At 45.4% G+C, this 18,141-nt stretch overlaps 1 protein-coding gene across 3 annotated transcripts in view; it reads right to left on the minus strand.

Moving 5' to 3' along the window:
* Positions 1-9,855: 9,855 nt before the first annotated feature.
* The window catches only part of UBR2 (ubiquitin protein ligase E3 component n-recognin 2), a 56,976-nt gene continuing 48,690 nt past the window's right edge, over positions 9,856-18,141 (minus strand). For all 3 annotated transcript variants that reach the window (XM_065679302.1, XM_065679303.1, XM_065679301.1), the window contains 6 exons: positions 16,534-16,642; positions 15,831-15,887; positions 14,166-14,243; positions 13,688-13,858; positions 12,923-13,024; positions 9,856-12,187 (listed from right to left, as the gene is read on the minus strand). In XM_065679302.1, coding sequence (XP_065535374.1) covers positions 12,046-12,187; positions 12,923-13,024; positions 13,688-13,858; positions 14,166-14,243; positions 15,831-15,887; positions 16,534-16,642 — 659 coding nt within the window. In that variant the 3' untranslated portion in view covers positions 9,856-12,045. The remainder of the gene's footprint in view (positions 12,188-12,922; positions 13,025-13,687; positions 13,859-14,165; positions 14,244-15,830; positions 15,888-16,533; positions 16,643-18,141) is intronic.

Below are 18,141 nucleotides of genomic sequence, written 5' to 3' on the forward strand. Positions count from 1 at the left end.
GCTCCTCTCCGAGGTGGACTTGTTATCAGAGAATAAACAAACTGAGAATTGTGCATATCGACACGACAAGCTACGCATCAACCATCAGAATACACAGTTCTACACATGCTTTTTGTCTATGGGAGTATACACCATAGTGCACCTGGGGAGAACACATTTATCCCCAGTGTGAATACACCACCTTCATATCTAACTGGGGGAATGACCCCACTAGGACTTGCCAGATTCACGTGTTCCTCGTCAGGGACAGCTAGTTTAAAGCCCACGCAGTGACCCATCCCGTCTGACTCTGAAATCACAAGTGGAACTGGAAAAGTTCATCTTTTCTTCGCTCAGGCTGGTTTATCAGTGTATTTTATGTGCTTCAGTTTAGAAAGCAAACGGATTGGGTGTCTGGGGAGTACCGTGTTAGAAGTCAAAGGAAAGAGGGTTTCCAGAGCTGTATATAACTTAGGATACAGGTATTTTGTCAAACCCCTCATCTCATGTAATTTTGGTTAATGTGCTAAGCAATGGTATTTTTCCCTGCTGTGTTCTTAAGATGTACATAGAACAAAATGCAAACTTCCGCTGAGATTTTATGTCCTAAGCAAAAACTGTAACTTAATGAAGCAGCGCAAATATCACGGGAACACCATTCAGGTAAGAGCTTTGGGGTTTGTTTCTCAGGGGGGTTCAGCCTGGATGTCTTGAATGAGCCTGGTGTAGACTTTTGCTTCCCCTCGTATTTAAACAAGCAGGAGCTTAGAAGATTCCTCTTGTAGCGGGTGGAATCAGTGCTACGAGTGTGTGCCAGTTATGGGTATTCCAGACATGGTAAGAAGCATGGAACACGCCACTGCTGGCTCCACAATACTCAAGTCCAACTGGTTTTAAGATAAGGAAAATACCCAACAGAACAGCAACAACAACGAAAAGAGGCCACTTAGAACTAAGACTTTAAATGTTTCCGGCGTCCTAGCGAATAGACACCATTCAGCTACACGTATGTCAAGCCTCAAGCTTTGAGGCCAGGGAAAAGTAAGTTTAAATCAGTCCCCAAGAGATCAAATGTTACAGGCTGCCTTTTTCTCTGTCAGGGATAGGGCACCTTTCATTGTGTCTTTGAAGTCAAAGGGAAGGCACGTTCTGCATTTGCTGCTGCACCTCTCAGGACCCTGTTCTCATACACAAAGCTGGAATAAGGCGCAGAAAGAGTCTGCAGTGAGGCACAGCCTCTAGAACAGATGGTGATGGGGAAGAGAAGTGATGCTCTAAAGCATCAGCTTGAGTGTAAAGGGAAGGAAACCCCAGAGAGCAAGCCCCAGCCTCCTGCACAAACGACTGCAGCATCTCAGCTACAAGCCGGGTACCACTTTTAGTTATACCCTGGCTGCGCAAAACCTCTGCTTCTCAGCGGGTCCTGGCTGGTCATCAAACAAAGCCATGTTTGCAGCTGCCTAATTACTGCTGTAATTACTGCCCATTAGTTTTCATTCTTAATCACTTGGGTACTTGCGCCAGCAGCACTCGGCTCCTCCAACTTTGGTTCAAACTCCTCCTAGGATGGACAGACCATTCCCAACGGGACAGGCAGGGATGCGTCCGTACATCGAGCCATGGTCTATGTCTCGGTGGCCAGGCTGTTTCAGGCCATCTGCACGCAAAGTTTGACTTTGGCAGGTATCTGTGGTATCCTTTCGCTTCTCCAAAGCAGGTCGCAGCTTTTCTCCCTAGTTACAACAATGAGTTTAGTCACGGTAATGAATTGAAAACTCAACTCTGTTCTTTTGTGTGTAAGACTGACTAGAAAAGGGGCACTAACATAAAAGCCAACTTGCTGCTCACCACAGCCTATCATCTATTGCTCTGCTGAGGGACACTGCACGGCAGAACTGTATGAACCAGACCGGCTCCTTCCTTCTCAATCGGACACCACCGGGGCCGGCTGCTCCTCTCAGCTGGCCCCTTAGAGAGGAACAGGACTGTGGCTGGCACATGACGTGGCCACACGTATCGGAGAAGAGCTTTTTAGAGGAGTCACATAAGGGTAGGAGCTGCATTGCAAGGATTAACCACGGTTTTCCCTTGTGAGGCTTCAGCGTGCTGTGATTTATACCAGTCTCTTGACTGCACATCTGAGACTTCACTGAGACCTGCAGGTACTGCTGCCCTAGAGGTCTGGTTTAGGCCACGCATTTAGACAGGACTCTCCAGTTATCTGTGGTCTCCCTATTCCATTTCAGCCTATCGCTAATGCAACATCAAATGGTCAAATTCCTCTTTCAACACCACGTTAGAGCAGCCAGTTCCCAGAGCAAGGGTCTCACGGCATGAGGTGAGTAAAGACATCACCTGAGACGGGTTTATGAAGAGTAGTGCTGGAACCAGGCTTTCATACAAATAGTGTACACGCTAATGCTGTCTAAAACCAAGCCTCCTGGTTAATGAAGATCTTTGTAACACCATTACTACAAGATTCTAATGACTGCTTTGTAAAATACTACATGTAATATATCATTTTACCAATCTTACATTGACTTTCTTGTGACGTTGCAAACGCTGTTCTAGACAAAAGTATCTCTGCTGCCTGCAAATGTGACTTTAGGTATTAAAACCCCTATTGCAAGTAAAGACCTCCTGAAAGAAAATGTTTAAATATACACAATTTAATACAGATTTCTTTAATTTCCATTACTGCTGACTTCTTGATTCTGAATTCGTTTCTTGGACCAGTTTCATGCACCCCTATAAGTGGGAAGCTTCTCCCCCCTACACATAATGCACTGAGAGAAAGCAAACCTTCCTCCTCTCTATGCCCTGCTAAGCTCAGGATGTGCAGGCAGACCCCTAAATCACTGTTCGCTTACTAGAAATAGAACTTGCTGACCCATTTTAGTAGTAGCCTCTTGTAGTACACAGGAATTAAAACGTCCTCACAGGCCTGAACTTCTCGAGGTGCTCAAGAGGTGAAACCACGGCACCCTCCGGCTCCCTGGCACTGGGTTTAGAGCCTCCTTTTTCCACCCATTTCAATGGAACTTGCAGCTGGCACTCCCGGGAACCCCTCGCTGTTGCTTTAAATACAAGGCTCAAGCTCAGGCGGCCAAATCTGCCCGCAGCAACCCAGCAGCGTCCGGAGCCGTGCCCTGATTTTGGAGTGATAAACTTCCGAAGGGCATGAGCTTAATTCGCACAAACCAGGCCGCTTCTTTAGCGGTACCTCCAGATGGATTTACCGGCTTAAATCCGAGCGCCCAGATCCCAGAGCCAGCCCAGGGCCTTGAGGTGTTCAGAAAACCCATGTACTCTATAAAAGAGACGCCAACAGAGCACTGTTTTACTGGTGACATTTCTTTGAAGGGGCACAGGACGTTCACCAAAGTGCTTTAGAGGAGGAAACACAAACAGCTTCCTTAAAGCTATTAATTCCTAAGTAGCCTTAATGCAATTGACCGGCTTAGCCTCTGTGCATTACATGAGCTGGGACATTTTCTACCAGCCAAATGCATGTGTGCAGCTTAGCGAAGAGCCTGGGGATGCTATATCGGGCCCGGGGCAGCAGCTGATGCTCAGGGAAGATTTCCAAGGCTGATGGAAAAAGGAAAAGGACTCCCAGCAAACCCCTTCTTTTCCAGCAGAACCTGTTGGCTTCGTAAGGAACCCGAGCGCTGCTCTCGCTGTCAGCGCTGTGAAACGGGGACACATCACAAACGCTCATTAAAGGCAAAAAAGAAAGAGCATTATTAGAGATTAGTTAATTAAGAGCTAAGGGCAGAAAAATAGACTGGAGCCATGTGATAACGGCCCCCTGCGGGGAGATGAAGGCTTAGAGACGCTTATTTCTGGCGACAGGAATGCAGCCTCCCCAGCTGTGCAGCGATGCAGACGTGCAACTTCCCTTTTAATCACTGTAGTACACGGTGTCAGCCCTGCCGACAGTGCTCGGGGACTGCGACGCTGACGAGGTGAAACTGCTCTCAGAGCCCCGGCGTTTGCTGCTCCTGGGTCGTTCCATGGGTGCCACCGAGCTTTGGTCCGACGGCCGCCGGGTGGCAAAGCCGGAGGGAGCCTGGGGCTGGGCTCTGCGGGCTCTGTCACAGCGCGGGCCCTGCAGCCCCTCCCGCAGCCCTGTTCCGGCCAGCCGGTCCGTCCCCGGGGCCGGCGGTGCCCCATGGGCCCGTCAGCACCGCACGGCCGGGCGGTCCCCAAGCCGAGCCGGCTCCGGAGCTCGCAGCGCGGAGCTGCCGCACCTTGCGCTCGCCGCCAAGGGCAGGGCTGCAGCCTCTGCCCCGGCAGCCCGGCCGGGACCCAGGCTGCGCAGCGGCGCGGCTGCGAGAGGCTCTTCCCTGTGCGGGTGCTGAGGCGCTGGCACAGGGTGCCCAGAGAAGCTGTGGCTGCCCCATCCCTGGCAGTGCTCAAGGCCAGGTTGGACACAGGGGCTTGGAGCAAGCTGCTCCAGTGGAAGGGGTCCCTGCCCGTGGCAGGGGTTGGAATTGGGTTATCTTAATATCCCTTCCACCCCAAACCAGGCTGGGGCTCTGTGGAAGAGCTGGGTCCCTGCCCGCTCCGCAGGCGCGCACAGCCCCCTCCGGCCCGAGGCTCAGCGCTCTCCGCATTCCGCTGCCCTAAGGCAGCTCCCGCAGGCAGAGCTTGCCTTTAGGAGCTGCGTTTTGCCCCCCCAGCCGGCCCAGGAGCCTGTTGAGAGGGGGGCAGAGCTCCGCCCCACACACACACTGTCCATCGGGGGGGCTCCCCTTCACACCCGTCTTTTCTCCGGCACCAGTAACAGAGCGAGGTGAAAGGTGGCAAAAACACAGGTAGGAAACGCAAAGAAGGGCACGGTGAGGTCTCGGGTCCATAGGAATGAACCTGTCATTAATGACACAAGTGAATGAGGAGCAGGAGTAACACTGATTCTGCAGCGCTGCTGTAGGTGTATTTGAAGTATGACGGCGATTTCTTGTTTGCACCCCGAATCTTAACTGCGATTAGGACCTCAGATGTCAAATTATTCTCCTTTTATCTTTTTCTGCTAATTTTAGATCTCTTCAGATTATTCTCAGCATCACAGACTGGTTTGGATCATCCAAATCACGTAGGATCATCCCGTTCCAGCCCCCTGCCACGGGCTGCTCTGGAGATCAGGTGATGTTACCAATGGATTCGGTTTGTTGCAGGAGGCATTCTGTTCGGGAAGAGACTCACAGCAGCGTGGCCAGAGCTCAGACCATCACTGCCATAGCCTGTCCCCAACGCCACTGGGGCAAAAAGGCTTTGCCCCCTGCCTCGTTGCAAGCTGGTGCTCTGTCAGGAGGGCACACGCGGGTCCCACATTCCCTGGGCCACAGACACTCCTCAGGTGTTTCACAACCGGGTCTTGGTCACTGGTGAACACTTCCAAGTGGATCCTGAGGCGCTGAGAGCAGGGAACGGCCTCATCCTCCTTTCCCTACAACCCCAGCCCTAGGAAACCACACACACCTTGGTAGCCGTGCCTGGAGCAGGGCTTCCACCCCGAGCACCACTGATGCAATGAAGCAGCCGTGCTGGCTCTTGGCATTGGTGTGCGAGGTGATGTGGAATGCAAGCTGTGCCGGAGCTGAGCGGTGTCACATCTGCCCAGCCGTCTGGAACAAATGGTTTCGCAGTCAGACTGGTTTGGGTTGGAAGGGACCTTAAAGCTCACCCAGTTCCAACCCCTGCCAGGGGCAGGGACACCTCACACTGGAGCAGGTTGCAAGCTGGAAGTTTCACTGGGCAGGAGCTGAAGCAGAGCTTCTGTTCTGCTACATAGCATCAAAGCACTGAGCTTTGGGCAGCCTCCAGGGTCAAAGCTGCCACCCTGCCGCACACGCTGCTGCCCTCCTTGCCTTCGTTGTTTCCACATCACCTGCTCTCCGGTGTGTTAACACACTTCAGCATCCTCCGCGTTTAAAGCCCTGCAGGCACAGCCGTACATCCCACACCTGATCCCTCAAACCACCCCTGGGTCTGCAAGTCCCTAAAGCACCCTGCAGTGCTGTGCCCAGATGCCGGCACTAACCTGAGCTCAGTGGTCCTTGAGTGGGGCTCTTTCCTCCCAGGATCGCACACAAAGGACAAGCTGGACCCCCCCCCCCCGAGCTCAGGCTGTCTGAAAGCCACTGTGGAAATGGGTACTCCCATCATTGCTGTCATGGAGATGAAGCTCACGCTTGCCCTTTCTTAGCTTCTACGCCCAGCACACTGCAAAGCTCCTTGTATCCCTCTGCTTTTTGCCTCTACCCGTGACAAATCCCTCCATCACGACACAGCCGTGTGAGATTTGGGCTCCCACTGTTTGCATGCCGGGAGAGGGGGAAAGGGGGGCAGAAAAGCAGGAAAAACCCCAGAGGATGAACGTGGAACAGCCTCACGATAAGAATATGCAAAGCAGCTCTTACACGGTGCAAAGATCTGCAGGAGAAATAGTGAAGCTGCTATGAGTAGACTGTGAAAAGAAGCATCCATGCACAAAGCAGGAAGGAATAACGTAAGCCTTTACGGAGCGGCAAGTAGCGATAAGCAGGGGTGTGACTGACACCAATAAAGGGGGTAGATGCTGAGCAATGCGTTGCTTACACCCAGCCCAGGAGCTCCAACGTGCCCTTCCCTGGGGGCCCAAGCTGAAGCAAGATGGTTTAGTACAAAGCTTCCAGCTATCACCATAAATACTCAGGTCCTTCTCAGGCCCAGCCGATGCTAAGGGGCACTACACAGCGTCAAAACACTCCCTGTGTGACCAGAGGGGTACGATACGCAACACGTGCTGTTCAAAGGGCCCTGCTCTGCAAGCGGCTGCACTATTTCACTGCACCTCCTGCTCCTGGAGCAGCCCGCAGCATGATGAACAACGTGTGCATTGATTCATTCCAGATCAAAGTCATATGGGCAAACTAATGGTAAATGCTCCATCCCTGGCGGTGTTCAAGGCCAGGGTGGGCAGAGCCTTGGGAGACATGGTCTTGTGCGAGGTGTCCCTGCCCATGGCAGGGGGCAGGAACCAGGTGACCTTATGGTCCTTTCCATCCCAAACCAGCCCAATCCAGCTAAATGAAAGCCAGACCTGCCTTGGCCATCAGGAACCGAGCTGTCTCTCCCAGGACAGAACCAGGAATCGCTGTTTCTCCTGACCATTGCTGGCCTCGGAGTACGATCAGTAACAAACCCCCTTCTCCCTCTTACAGGAAACAGCTGCCAAGTCTGAAGAGCACAGCTCTGTGGGGCTTCCCAATGGAAGAGCTCCCCGAGGGAGGAATGCTGGCTGCCCAAACCAACAAATGACACTGCAACACTCACTAGAAACGAAGGCACAAGCAGCCGGAGATGAAGATGCGTTATCCACACACAGACCTGCATCAGGCACTACACGATGGAGACTTTTTGCCTCAGCAATACCTGATTGCAGTGTTCTTACTGTGGGACTCTTTCCACCTTTCTCTGAATGCAGCCCAGAAGGGAAACCACCTCTACTCCTCCCCATCCTTCTGAACAAAGAACAAAACACACGGATTCACGGCGAGGAGAGATGTTTTCCCAAAGACAACTTGGCTCCAAGACTTCCCATGACTGGCAAGCACCCTTTCTGTGTGCCTGTCCCTCGGGTTAGGTTGAAGCAGTCCCATTCAACCCGAACCAGGTGCCTGAGGCGGGGGCCAGGCCCATGGAGCCATGCTGGCTGTGGAGGCAGAGGTGGGGCTGGCAGGCTCCTGGCTTCCCGGCTGTCCTCACTCCCTGAGCACGTGGAAGCATTCCTGCAGAAGGCAAGCCTTGACGGCACCTGAAGCCAGTGTTGCTGCCGGGAATCACGGAATCATAGAACCAGCCAAGTTGGAAAAGCCCCTTATGATCATCAAGTCCAGCCTTTACCCCAGGACTGCCAGGGCCACCACTAAACCACGTCACTGAAGTCTCCAACCTTCTCTGTGCAGGGCCACATAGGACTCTGGGACACCCACCATAAGGGACTGAGGAACTGAACAGCTCATGGTAGAGAAGTGGATGCCTGTTTAAGAAAGCTCTCCTTTAATGCCAGTTGAGGTACGCAGAGCACCATTCTGCTCCTGCTGAGAGGCAGGACTGGCCAGGTGACAGTCCTGCCTCACCAGAAGCAGAGCAGATTTCAGTATGAAAACATGAACCACAGAATCACAGAATGGTTTGGGTTGGAAAGAACCTAAAGATCATCCACTTCCAACCCCTGCCATGGAAGATCACACCAGAAGCCCCACAAAGATCAAGCCCCAATTATCTCTTGCTCTTATCAGAGAACGCCTCCTTTATCCTGCTCATGGACAAAAATCATGCAGCTGCTGGGTTAGTTTGAAGGCCTGTTCCTCTTTTGCTTCTTAGTAAATGGAAGTTGCCGTAAACCCACTTTCTCTGTACAGCAGATGTCTGACTTTGGACAAGCTTTCAATGAGATTCCAGACAAGATCCTTGTAACCAATGTGGGGAGGTGCAGACTGGACAGAATGCGAGGTGGACAGAAACCTGACTAGGTTTTCAGGCTCAGAGGGTAGCAGCACACAGCTGGAACACCAACAGCTACAAGTGGCATTTCCCAGGGGCTTATATCCAAGCCAAAACTGCTTTATACTGCTGCATTTGATGTATACTCAATCTCAACAGTGGAATGGAAATACAGAGCCACTACTGCTCGCCAAAGGCAGTTACTAGAAAGGAACATAAAAGGAAAGTCCAGGGCAGAAGTGAGGCAGACTGCATACCCAGTTGATTGTAACAGGACTCTACTGTGAAGAGATAAGAGATACAGCTCCCCTTGGGCAATTTCATCTTCCAGAAAGGAAAATGGCTGGGATTTTGTGCTGAAGGTACCTGCACAGTAGGATGAGCATCTGGCTTCTCCTGTTCGCATCCAGGTCATGAACAAAATGATCACAGTGGTGTTGCTTCTAAACAAAACACCAAGTCATTTAGCATAAAATAAGATGCACTTAAAGGAAGATGCCAGGGCTGGAACACGAGAGCTGGTGGGGCTTCACGTCAAACACCAAAGGACAGAAAAGGGTCCATGCAGCTGCAGGTGCAGTGTCCCTCTCCCAGCAGAAGTTGTTAACCATATCATGCAGCAGCACATTGAACCCTTCAGTCCAGGTTGTTCCCAGTGGTAGAGTGGGAAACGAGGCAGGAATTTTACTTGCTTAATCATCAGCATGAAGCCTGCTCTGAGGACGTAGGAAGAAGCTGTAGGGAATTGGGGGAGAGCTGAGATGTAAATAGGCTGAGTCCATGAGCACTTCATCTCAGCCAATAAACACCCCTTAACATCACAGATGAAGTAGGTAGAGAGCTGCGGGAGCACAGGTTCTTGGCACAGGTCAGAAGCCAGGAGGCGTTGTCTTGGTTAGGTATTTCCACCACAGCAAAAGTGAGCTTCCTATGGCAGCTTGGGGGGACTAGAAAGTCTGAACAGAGTAAAGACATCAGTGATGTGAACCTCATCCCTTTAAAAAGTGCAATTTACAATCCTTTAAGATGATGACTGAACTCTTTGGTAGAGGTCAAGAAAGGTTTAGCTGACTGAAGCAAATGACACTAATAATATAATCATCTTACATTTCTAGCCAGGGAACTGCAGATGTTGCACATCCAGGTATTTCTGTTAGCTTGTGATTAACAAGGTGACACACTTGAAGGAACAAGCTCAGCAAAACTCTAAAAGCAACATTTAACAAACGCTTATCGAATGTCAACACCAAAAGCATTCGCTTGATGCTTTCAGCTTTGCTTTGTATTCTGTCATGATGGGAACTTTGTGGGGGTTTGGGGTTGGGTTTTTTCCTCCCCCCAAACATATAATACATTCTAGATTGTACACACAATCCATACGTATTAAAGTTATAGCCAATTTATTACAGATTATTTCCCTGATACTGAAACAATGTTATATATAAATATTTCTACATTAATATAAATACATGCAAAACAAATCAGAAAATAGAAGTCTTGAGTAAAGAATGACTAAATTGCAAAAAATGATAACTTGTGTACTCCGCAGTTACTTATGGTCATCACTTTACCAACCTACTCAACCTTGCAGTCTCTGACTCTGATCCCAGAGGAAGACAAGAAATAATCCTTCTTGCTGTCAGTGTTTTGCTTTGCACAGAGAAATCTGTCAGTCTCATCAGTTATCTTTAATACTATGCTTACAGGAAAAGAGTTCTTCAATGCAGTTACACATTATTCGGAACTGTGGCACACAGCTTAGGAAGCAAGACTCTCTGCAAAGGAATAGTAACATCACCAAAGAAGTGGGATTTCTAAGTACCATGCACAGGAAACTGTTGATACGTCAACCAGCTTCAGTAGGGGAAGGCAGAGATGAAGCATTAATGTCATTTTTTTTCCTGCAACTTCTGCATGTCTCTTTATAGAAAGAGACAGCAACACATACATGATTCGATCTACAACAGGCAGTAGAGACACGAGGAGTCTGTACCGGTTTTAAGAAAAGGAAATCAACGTTGGCCAAGTTTCTTTATTTCATACTTCACATCTTCACTCAATACTGTTACTGAATGTTTGAAAAAGTGTCCTGTACACCATGGATATACAAAATTGATCGGAAGCATTAAGTCTGTAAAAATAGAAACAATTCAGTCAGACCAAGTGGAACTGAAGACATGGCAGACAGTTCAGGGATTGCTTATCTGGGCTGAAGACGGAGTCAGAAAGTAAGACTTGACTGAAAGGAACCACAGGTTATTAAGGAAACAGAACTGTGGAAGTTCAGATTTCACTCATTTGTCAGAAGATAGGAGAGAGAAAGGTAATGGGGTTTATTTTCAATCAGTAAGCAGAATGTCACTTTTTAGAGACACCTTGGCGGTCTAATTACATACAACTAGAAAACCTCACTGCCTTCAGGCACCCTCAGATCAAGTGCAAATCTGCGCAGTTATAGAATATATTTATAAAATATACTATATGCAAACATCTTTACAGAGCTCTAAATCAAGCCAAAAAGTAAATATACTTGATGGGACAACAGAAAAAATTCATGAGTCTATGCAAAAATGTGGGCAGTGTGATCGTGGCCCTTCAAAGCCAGAGGAAACCATTCTGTTTGCAACAAAAAGGAGATGGGATTTGCACCTTAAAAGTTGACTGTTACCGAAAATGATGAAAACATCCTCTGTGCTTCTGCGAGTCAACATAAAATGAGCAAATTCACATAAAATGCGTGACATTTTACGTATTGTCATTATCTTAAAATACCTTCTAAAACACAATGTCAACCCTTGAATACCAATAACCAATCACATACTTGAAGGTGAAAGGGTTTCCCGGCGAAATTCATATTACAAACTACATCAGTCTAAGGAGTGCAATGCTCTGGAAACAGCTTTAAGTTAAATTATTTTACTTGTAAAAGCTAGTGTTAGGGTTTTTTTTTAGTTTAAAACAAACCTTGAAGCAAGAAAGCTGCAAGAGTCCAAATGGTAAAATCATTTTAGGTACACCGAGTGAAAGAGTGAATTATCCACTGATGCAGACAGAAACATCCATTTGCTACATTATTTGCTTCCTTACTTCATTCCATTGCATGTACACACAGCTTAAGTATTAAAATGCAGAGTAATAAATAAAACGGCTCAGATTACTAGCAAGGGGCAAAACACAATCCAGAGTTGTGCTCTATCTGGTTTCTGTTTCAGCAGTCTTTTTCTCTTGCAGTTTATAAGAAAAATCATTGTCAGACTTCCAAAAAGAGTCATTCTTTTTTGTGTGTGTATCAGAAACTCAAGTTTGGTTGCCCAGGTTTATAACCTGAAACATTTCTGTGAAGGAAGCACAGTGCAAATTATATGACTAATAAAACTTGCTTACATAGAAAGTTTACTTGATTAATGTTAACTGGTATCTTTATGAAATACATTGTAAAACAAAGATTAAATAACAGGACTGGGTTCGGGGGTGGTTTTTTCCCTCCTCAGACATTTTTTCCTAATCCCTCTTCTGAAAAGCTTACTGAGTTACAAAAAGCTTAATAAAGTTCCAGTCTTCAGCAGACAACCATTATAAATGCTGCCAGTCGATGCCAACTAGTGTCTGGTTTGCTTCTTGTGCATGTCCAATTTCCTCCGTGATACTGTGCTGCTGCCACAGTTTTTGAATCTTTTTAAATCGTTCTTTGCACAGATGTAAGGGATTCCCACGTCTGAAAAGGAGAGAAGAGTTATGAGGAACGAGAAAACACCGCAGCCAAGCACAAACACTCACGTGTGACATGTTAAATATCAGATAACCCTTTCCAATGTCACAAATATTTAGACACCCCTTTAACAGTATTCTCTTGTCAGAAGAAATCAACAGATACTTGGAATAGGAAACTGGAGTGCTACTGTGCCTGGTCGCACACCCTCAGTGCTCGAGTCCCCTCCAGCCTCTGGGAATCTCACGTACAGCCCACGCGAGCCTTGACCGGAGGTTTTCAGCAATCTTTCCATGCTGAACCAGTTCGGATTCCATGATTTTCACACCAGTTTCAGAAGTAGCAAGCATTAACGGTGTCAAACCCCCAACTACTCTCAGAGGAAGCAGCGACAGCAGTTAAGACAAAGAACATGAAATAAACTAATCTCACAGTATTTTCACTTGGTATTAAGTTAATGTTGGTTATGCAAATAAAATGCACTATATACAAAATAAGATTTTCAGCCTTAATTTCTAGGCAACCTCAGGACAACTGTTTATAATGTGGGATGATCATCCATAGCTTTAACTTAAAAATACCCATTAGCATTTAGTTTGAAGATACTGGATGCAGCAGCCACCTCAAAACATAACATTACCCATGTAATTAAAATTAAAAGGTAACATAGAAAGCGTGTGTTACAAACCAGAGAGTTTTAGAATTCCTGTCTTTCAAAGAGGTATTTTTTAGAACACTTACCTGAGTCCCTGGTCTGTCTCTCCATAATCATCAAGATAAGGAGGAGGATAAAAGCAGCCCTTTGTTTTTCCAGCTAAAAATAGCACCTGACATTCTCGTACTCTAGAGAAACACAGAGGAGATTTTGGGTATTGAGTTTTACACGAACAGTTTCTTGCAATTTGTAGATACTCCTTTTCCAACTCTACTTCTATTCTGTACAATCTGCAGGTACACGTTTTTACAGGCACTTCTTGCAAAATAAAGATGTTATTCTCTTCCAGTTGTAACTCCTCAGTAGCAGTTACAGACAAGGTCGGTTCATGCCATATTATTTGTACTCTATGTAAAGTACTCAACACAAGAGAACAAAGTAATTTCAATCCTCGCTAGTCTTTGCCAAAGGAAACCCAGACATTTCTTAACCTTTCACTTTCCGAAGAAGACAACTAAAATGAATGTTCACCTTTTCAACAGCAGCAACAACAAGAAAATTCAGGTGTTCGCCTTCAGCATTTTGTAATACTTGAGTGGAAATAAAAGCACCAAGAAAACAAATCCACTTTAAAATGAAATCCAGATTTTCTATGATACTTTATCTTCAAAGAAACAACCTTGTGTCACAGCATAAGGAAGATAAATACTCTAGCTTTTAGGCAACCCTGCTGTTGGCAAACCAACTGCCTTTACAAACCACTCCTGCAATCATATTCATAGAACTACTGATTTCATGTCTACACACACCACCTAACCCAGCAACGTAAGTAGAGGTGTTCAGTTCCTTACCTAAGGAATATGCCCACTCCAGACCCACAAGCGTATGTATGTGCAGTACAGGCTCCAACATCTTCTCCTTCTAATTCAGTTTGACAGCAGTAACTCTGAGAACATAGCATGGTCCCACACACAAGGCACAATGTTGGGGCTCTGCTTTTATCACCACCTGATTTCGGACATCTTTTGTTAAGTGAAAAATAAAAGAAAATAAGAAAAATACTTTGTATGTATTAAGTTCTAGATGGTAAAAAGATAGCACTTAAATCAACTTTTGAACACTTATGCTGTTAACTGCGAAGCAAATCCTTGCAGTTTCTACTGCACTGAACTAACACAGCAGTTTTGCTGGAAGCCATGACAATCGGTATGTGCCATTAACTTTCTGAGTCTCTAAACAGCCTTGAGGGCTTTCAGGTTAGAGGGTTCCCAGTTCATCCAAAGGAGCAGAAGACTTTAGGGCTTCTCACTATAATTGCATACAACTTACGAGAAATTGGATGCTTGGTTAATGAGGCAGCTGTAGTCATCCGGAAGGTCTATCAATTTGTTGGATTCTCTTGCATAGCTAGAATAAAGCAAGCAAATCAACTACTCATACTTCAATGAATAATACACAGTGATATCAAACTCATTCATGTTTTCCTGACTCATCTAAACAGCATCTGAGAATAACTGCATTTTTAAAGTTTTCCTCTTCTCTGCCATTCGCAGAGTAAAAGGGCAGCACATGAAGAAGGAACACACATCCCTCCACTAGACCACCTCCAGTTTCCTAGTCATAGTTTTCATGGATTTATACGACAGGCAGAAAGTCAGAAAAATACCTAGTCGTATGTATGCTTTTAGCAGAACTCATAAGGAGGTTGTTACAGGTTTAACTGAGTATTTGTTCTGCTCCCTTATCAGTCTGCTTTTTATTCCCTTGGGTGACATGGTCTAGTGTGAGGTGCCGCTGCCCATGACAGGAGTTTGGAACTGGATGATCTTCAGGTCCTTTCCAACCCAAACCATTCTAGGATTCCATTTTCCTTTTGCCACTAATATTGAATGGAAAATAGCTTGACTGTCCAGTTCAGAGAACTTGTATCCTGAAGAGCATAAAATATTCATGTACTGAAAAGAATCTATTTAATGCCAAATATTTGTATCTTTAGAAGTAACAGGTAAAAGTTAACTTATTGGCAGATGCTATACACTAAATTTTAATAATCTTCAATTCTAGGAATAACACAAATTTGACTGTGACCTGTAAATAGAGGTTTGTAACTATGCACAACAACATACCGAGAGGAAAACAAAATCAACTGTCAAGTTAAACCATCCTGGGAAGAGTAGTTAAGAATCAGCAAAAGGAACACATGTCAAGAAATGGCAACAATCACAACAGGAAATCAGTTCTGCTCTTCTTACTGTATAGGAAAGTCTGTTAACAGCTTGGTATTTAACAGATAAAGTGATTAATCCTTATTTGTGTCACTTTGCCTTACTGTATTTACAACACAAAGATTGACTTCATGTATTTAGCAAAGGACATTAAAATACAGGGATATGTTTTCTGATGACAGCACTGCCAACCTCCATTTATAATTATTTGGATAATTGATAACCACTATTTTTTTCCAACCTTCACAAAGAAAAACACCTCAAAAGCTTTTCTACACCCACTGAGCATTAAATGTTTTCCGAATACAAAAGAATTGCTTAGCAAGTAGAAATGCATGAAAAGCAAATCTTCCTTTTAGCAACTGACGCAGTGTTGATTTCACTGAACAATTTGGATTCTTTCGTAAGAGAGTTTAAAAAGCTCTTCAATGCCTGGTATTTTTAAACAAAGGTTGTAGATGTCTTTTGAATTAGAAGGTACAAATCTACTATAGGAAGCACGCAAAGAAATGTCATAGCCCCTGCTTACTGCAGATCAGCCTGGATAAAACTGTAATATTTAACTTTGCCTTTAAAATATGCTAATTAAACAATATTTCACTTTTCTTACAGGATTCTTCGAATCTCTTTGCTTATCCCCTAGTATCTTTGTCATTCAACAAACTGGAAGTGATACTATGTTATTATAAGCATCCTTTAAAAGAACTATTTGGAGAAAACTGCAGCAAAGTTTCCTCCTTGTCTCTTCTTAAAATGTGTCCATGCTTACCTGATAGCATGTCTCTTGCCTTCCAGATACTTTTTTACTTCACTGTTACTGCACCAACTACAAGAAAGAAAAAAAAATTAGCTTTTAACTTCAACAGATGCTACTTTCCAAACCCAAATAAGCAACTGATCCATGGTACATCTACTCCATAGTCTCTACAACCAGAATGGTTGCTTTCAAAACACTTCTTTCACAATTGCTTTTCAAATTCCACAATTCACAGAATCACAGAATCACAGAATCCCAAGGGTTGGAAGGGACCTAAAAAGATCATCTAGTCCAACCCCCCTGCAAGAGCAGGGTAACCTACAGTACATCACACAGGAACTTGTCCAGGCGGGCCTTGAATATCTCCAGTGTAGGAGACTCCACAACCCCCCTGGGCAGCCTGTTCCAGTGCTCTGTCACTCTTACAGTAAAGAAGTTCTTCCTGATGTTAACGTGGAACTTCCTATGTTCCAGTTTACACCCATTGCCCCTTGTCCTATCACTGGATATCACTGAAAAAAGCCTAGCTCCATCATCCTGACACCTACCTTTTACATATTTGTAAACATTGATGAGGTCACCCCTCAGTCTCCTCTTTTGCAAGCTAAAGAGACCCAGCATTCACATCTAGATATGCAATCCTGGGAGAATACTTCCATGACTTTTGTGCAGGATTCCTTGTATTATTAAAGCTAAACAGATAAACAGGACTTACCTTTCTATTAATGTGTTCAGAATCTCACTATTTTCTTGAAAAAGGCAGGTGAGGTTGTTTGGCAAGGAAAGATAGCTACATAAGTGTTCAAACTGGTTCGTTCCATTGACTGAAAGAAAAAGCATACTTATCATTACATTTTCTTAAACGGTATTATCTGCAATAAATGAAATAAAGCTGTAAATAACGGGACAACTAGCCTTTTCTTGGTTTTAATCAGCTGTATTCCTCCCCACAAAATGCAGTATAAAAGTGGTAGTAAAGGCACCAGACAACCAGCTACTTGTAACAAAAAGCAACCTTTCTCAAACTTTCCCCCCTAAGCCTGTTTTTCATGTCATATACAAATCATAACAGAGGTTTCAATGGCCTTTAGGACTCGGTATGTCTTTGTTCTAATGTCAGGCACTAAATGGCCACTTTGTGCTCCTCAGAGACTGTGACACAGAGACAGGGAGCCTGTGACAGGAAGTATACCACAGCCTCAGAAATACAGACATTGCTAATGCCTGCAATGCCAAACTCTACCAAAATATGTAGGACACAACCACCAGATTGCCATAATTCATAGTAGTCTATTGGCTTGACTCCCTGGGCCTCTGCTCTCCCAGCTTTCAGGACAAAGTGTACCAGTACCTCTTCCATGGCACAGACACTTTTGCTCCTGAATAACAAAGTGAATTACAACATAAGCCGTGCCCACTTCCCTCTCACGCCCGTGTAAATTGCCATTCTGCAACCCCCAGTAAAACATCAGAGAAGAGCAGTACAGGCCAGTTGTGTCTTCAGTGGGTCCCGGGGTGGGAAATGCAAAGGAAAAGCAAAACACCCACTGCCATGGCCACTGTCAAGATGTCCCTCAGTGGTGGGGATCTGCAGGGCCATCCAAACCCCTGGGACTTGAGGACTGTAAAAGAAGTGAAGCAAAGCCTTCCTCCCCACCTCTCCTATAGCCCACTCTCTAAAGGCCCTCGGGCCTGTTGTCTGGAAGGACATATGCACTTTGGACCTCATCTTTAGAGTACCCATAAAGAACAAGTGGTCACTACTGGTCCAGACAATGAACTTGAGAAACCTTGTTACAGAAAATCAAAGGAAAATGTCATGGAAACATCCTACAACAAGATCCAAATCAAAAATATACTCCCAACAAGAGCTGTCTCATGTTAGCTTAGGCACTAAACATCAGACTTTTTTTTCAGCATGGGAGTCCTGAAGCAGTGTGAACCCACTTATTATTAGCATCTTCAGGTTTATACTCTATCCCTACATACACCATATGTGGAGGATAGTAAAGTATGTTACTAACATCAATTATTTGGGGTGTAATGTTACTTGGGGTGTAATGTAACGTAGTATTTTTATAGTGAGGTAAGTTGGTGGTGGATGCTGATTCAAATGAAATCAATGCAAGCAAAAGCATATCTCATTTCAAAACAGTGATCAATGGATTTGAAATAATTGAAATGCCACTTCTTAACAGAAAAGCATCACTTTCTGTGTTAAATAATCTAGAATGGCATTTTCCTCTATATTAAAAAGACATTTTTAAATGGAAGCAATATTTTCTTTACTTTTTCATTATGCAGACATGATTCTGCACTGGTA

The sequence above is a fragment of the Lathamus discolor genome, chromosome 5 (assembly GCF_037157495.1).
Source record: "Lathamus discolor isolate bLatDis1 chromosome 5, bLatDis1.hap1, whole genome shotgun sequence".
In the NCBI taxonomy this organism is placed as follows: domain Eukaryota; kingdom Metazoa; phylum Chordata; class Aves; order Psittaciformes; family Psittacidae; genus Lathamus; species Lathamus discolor.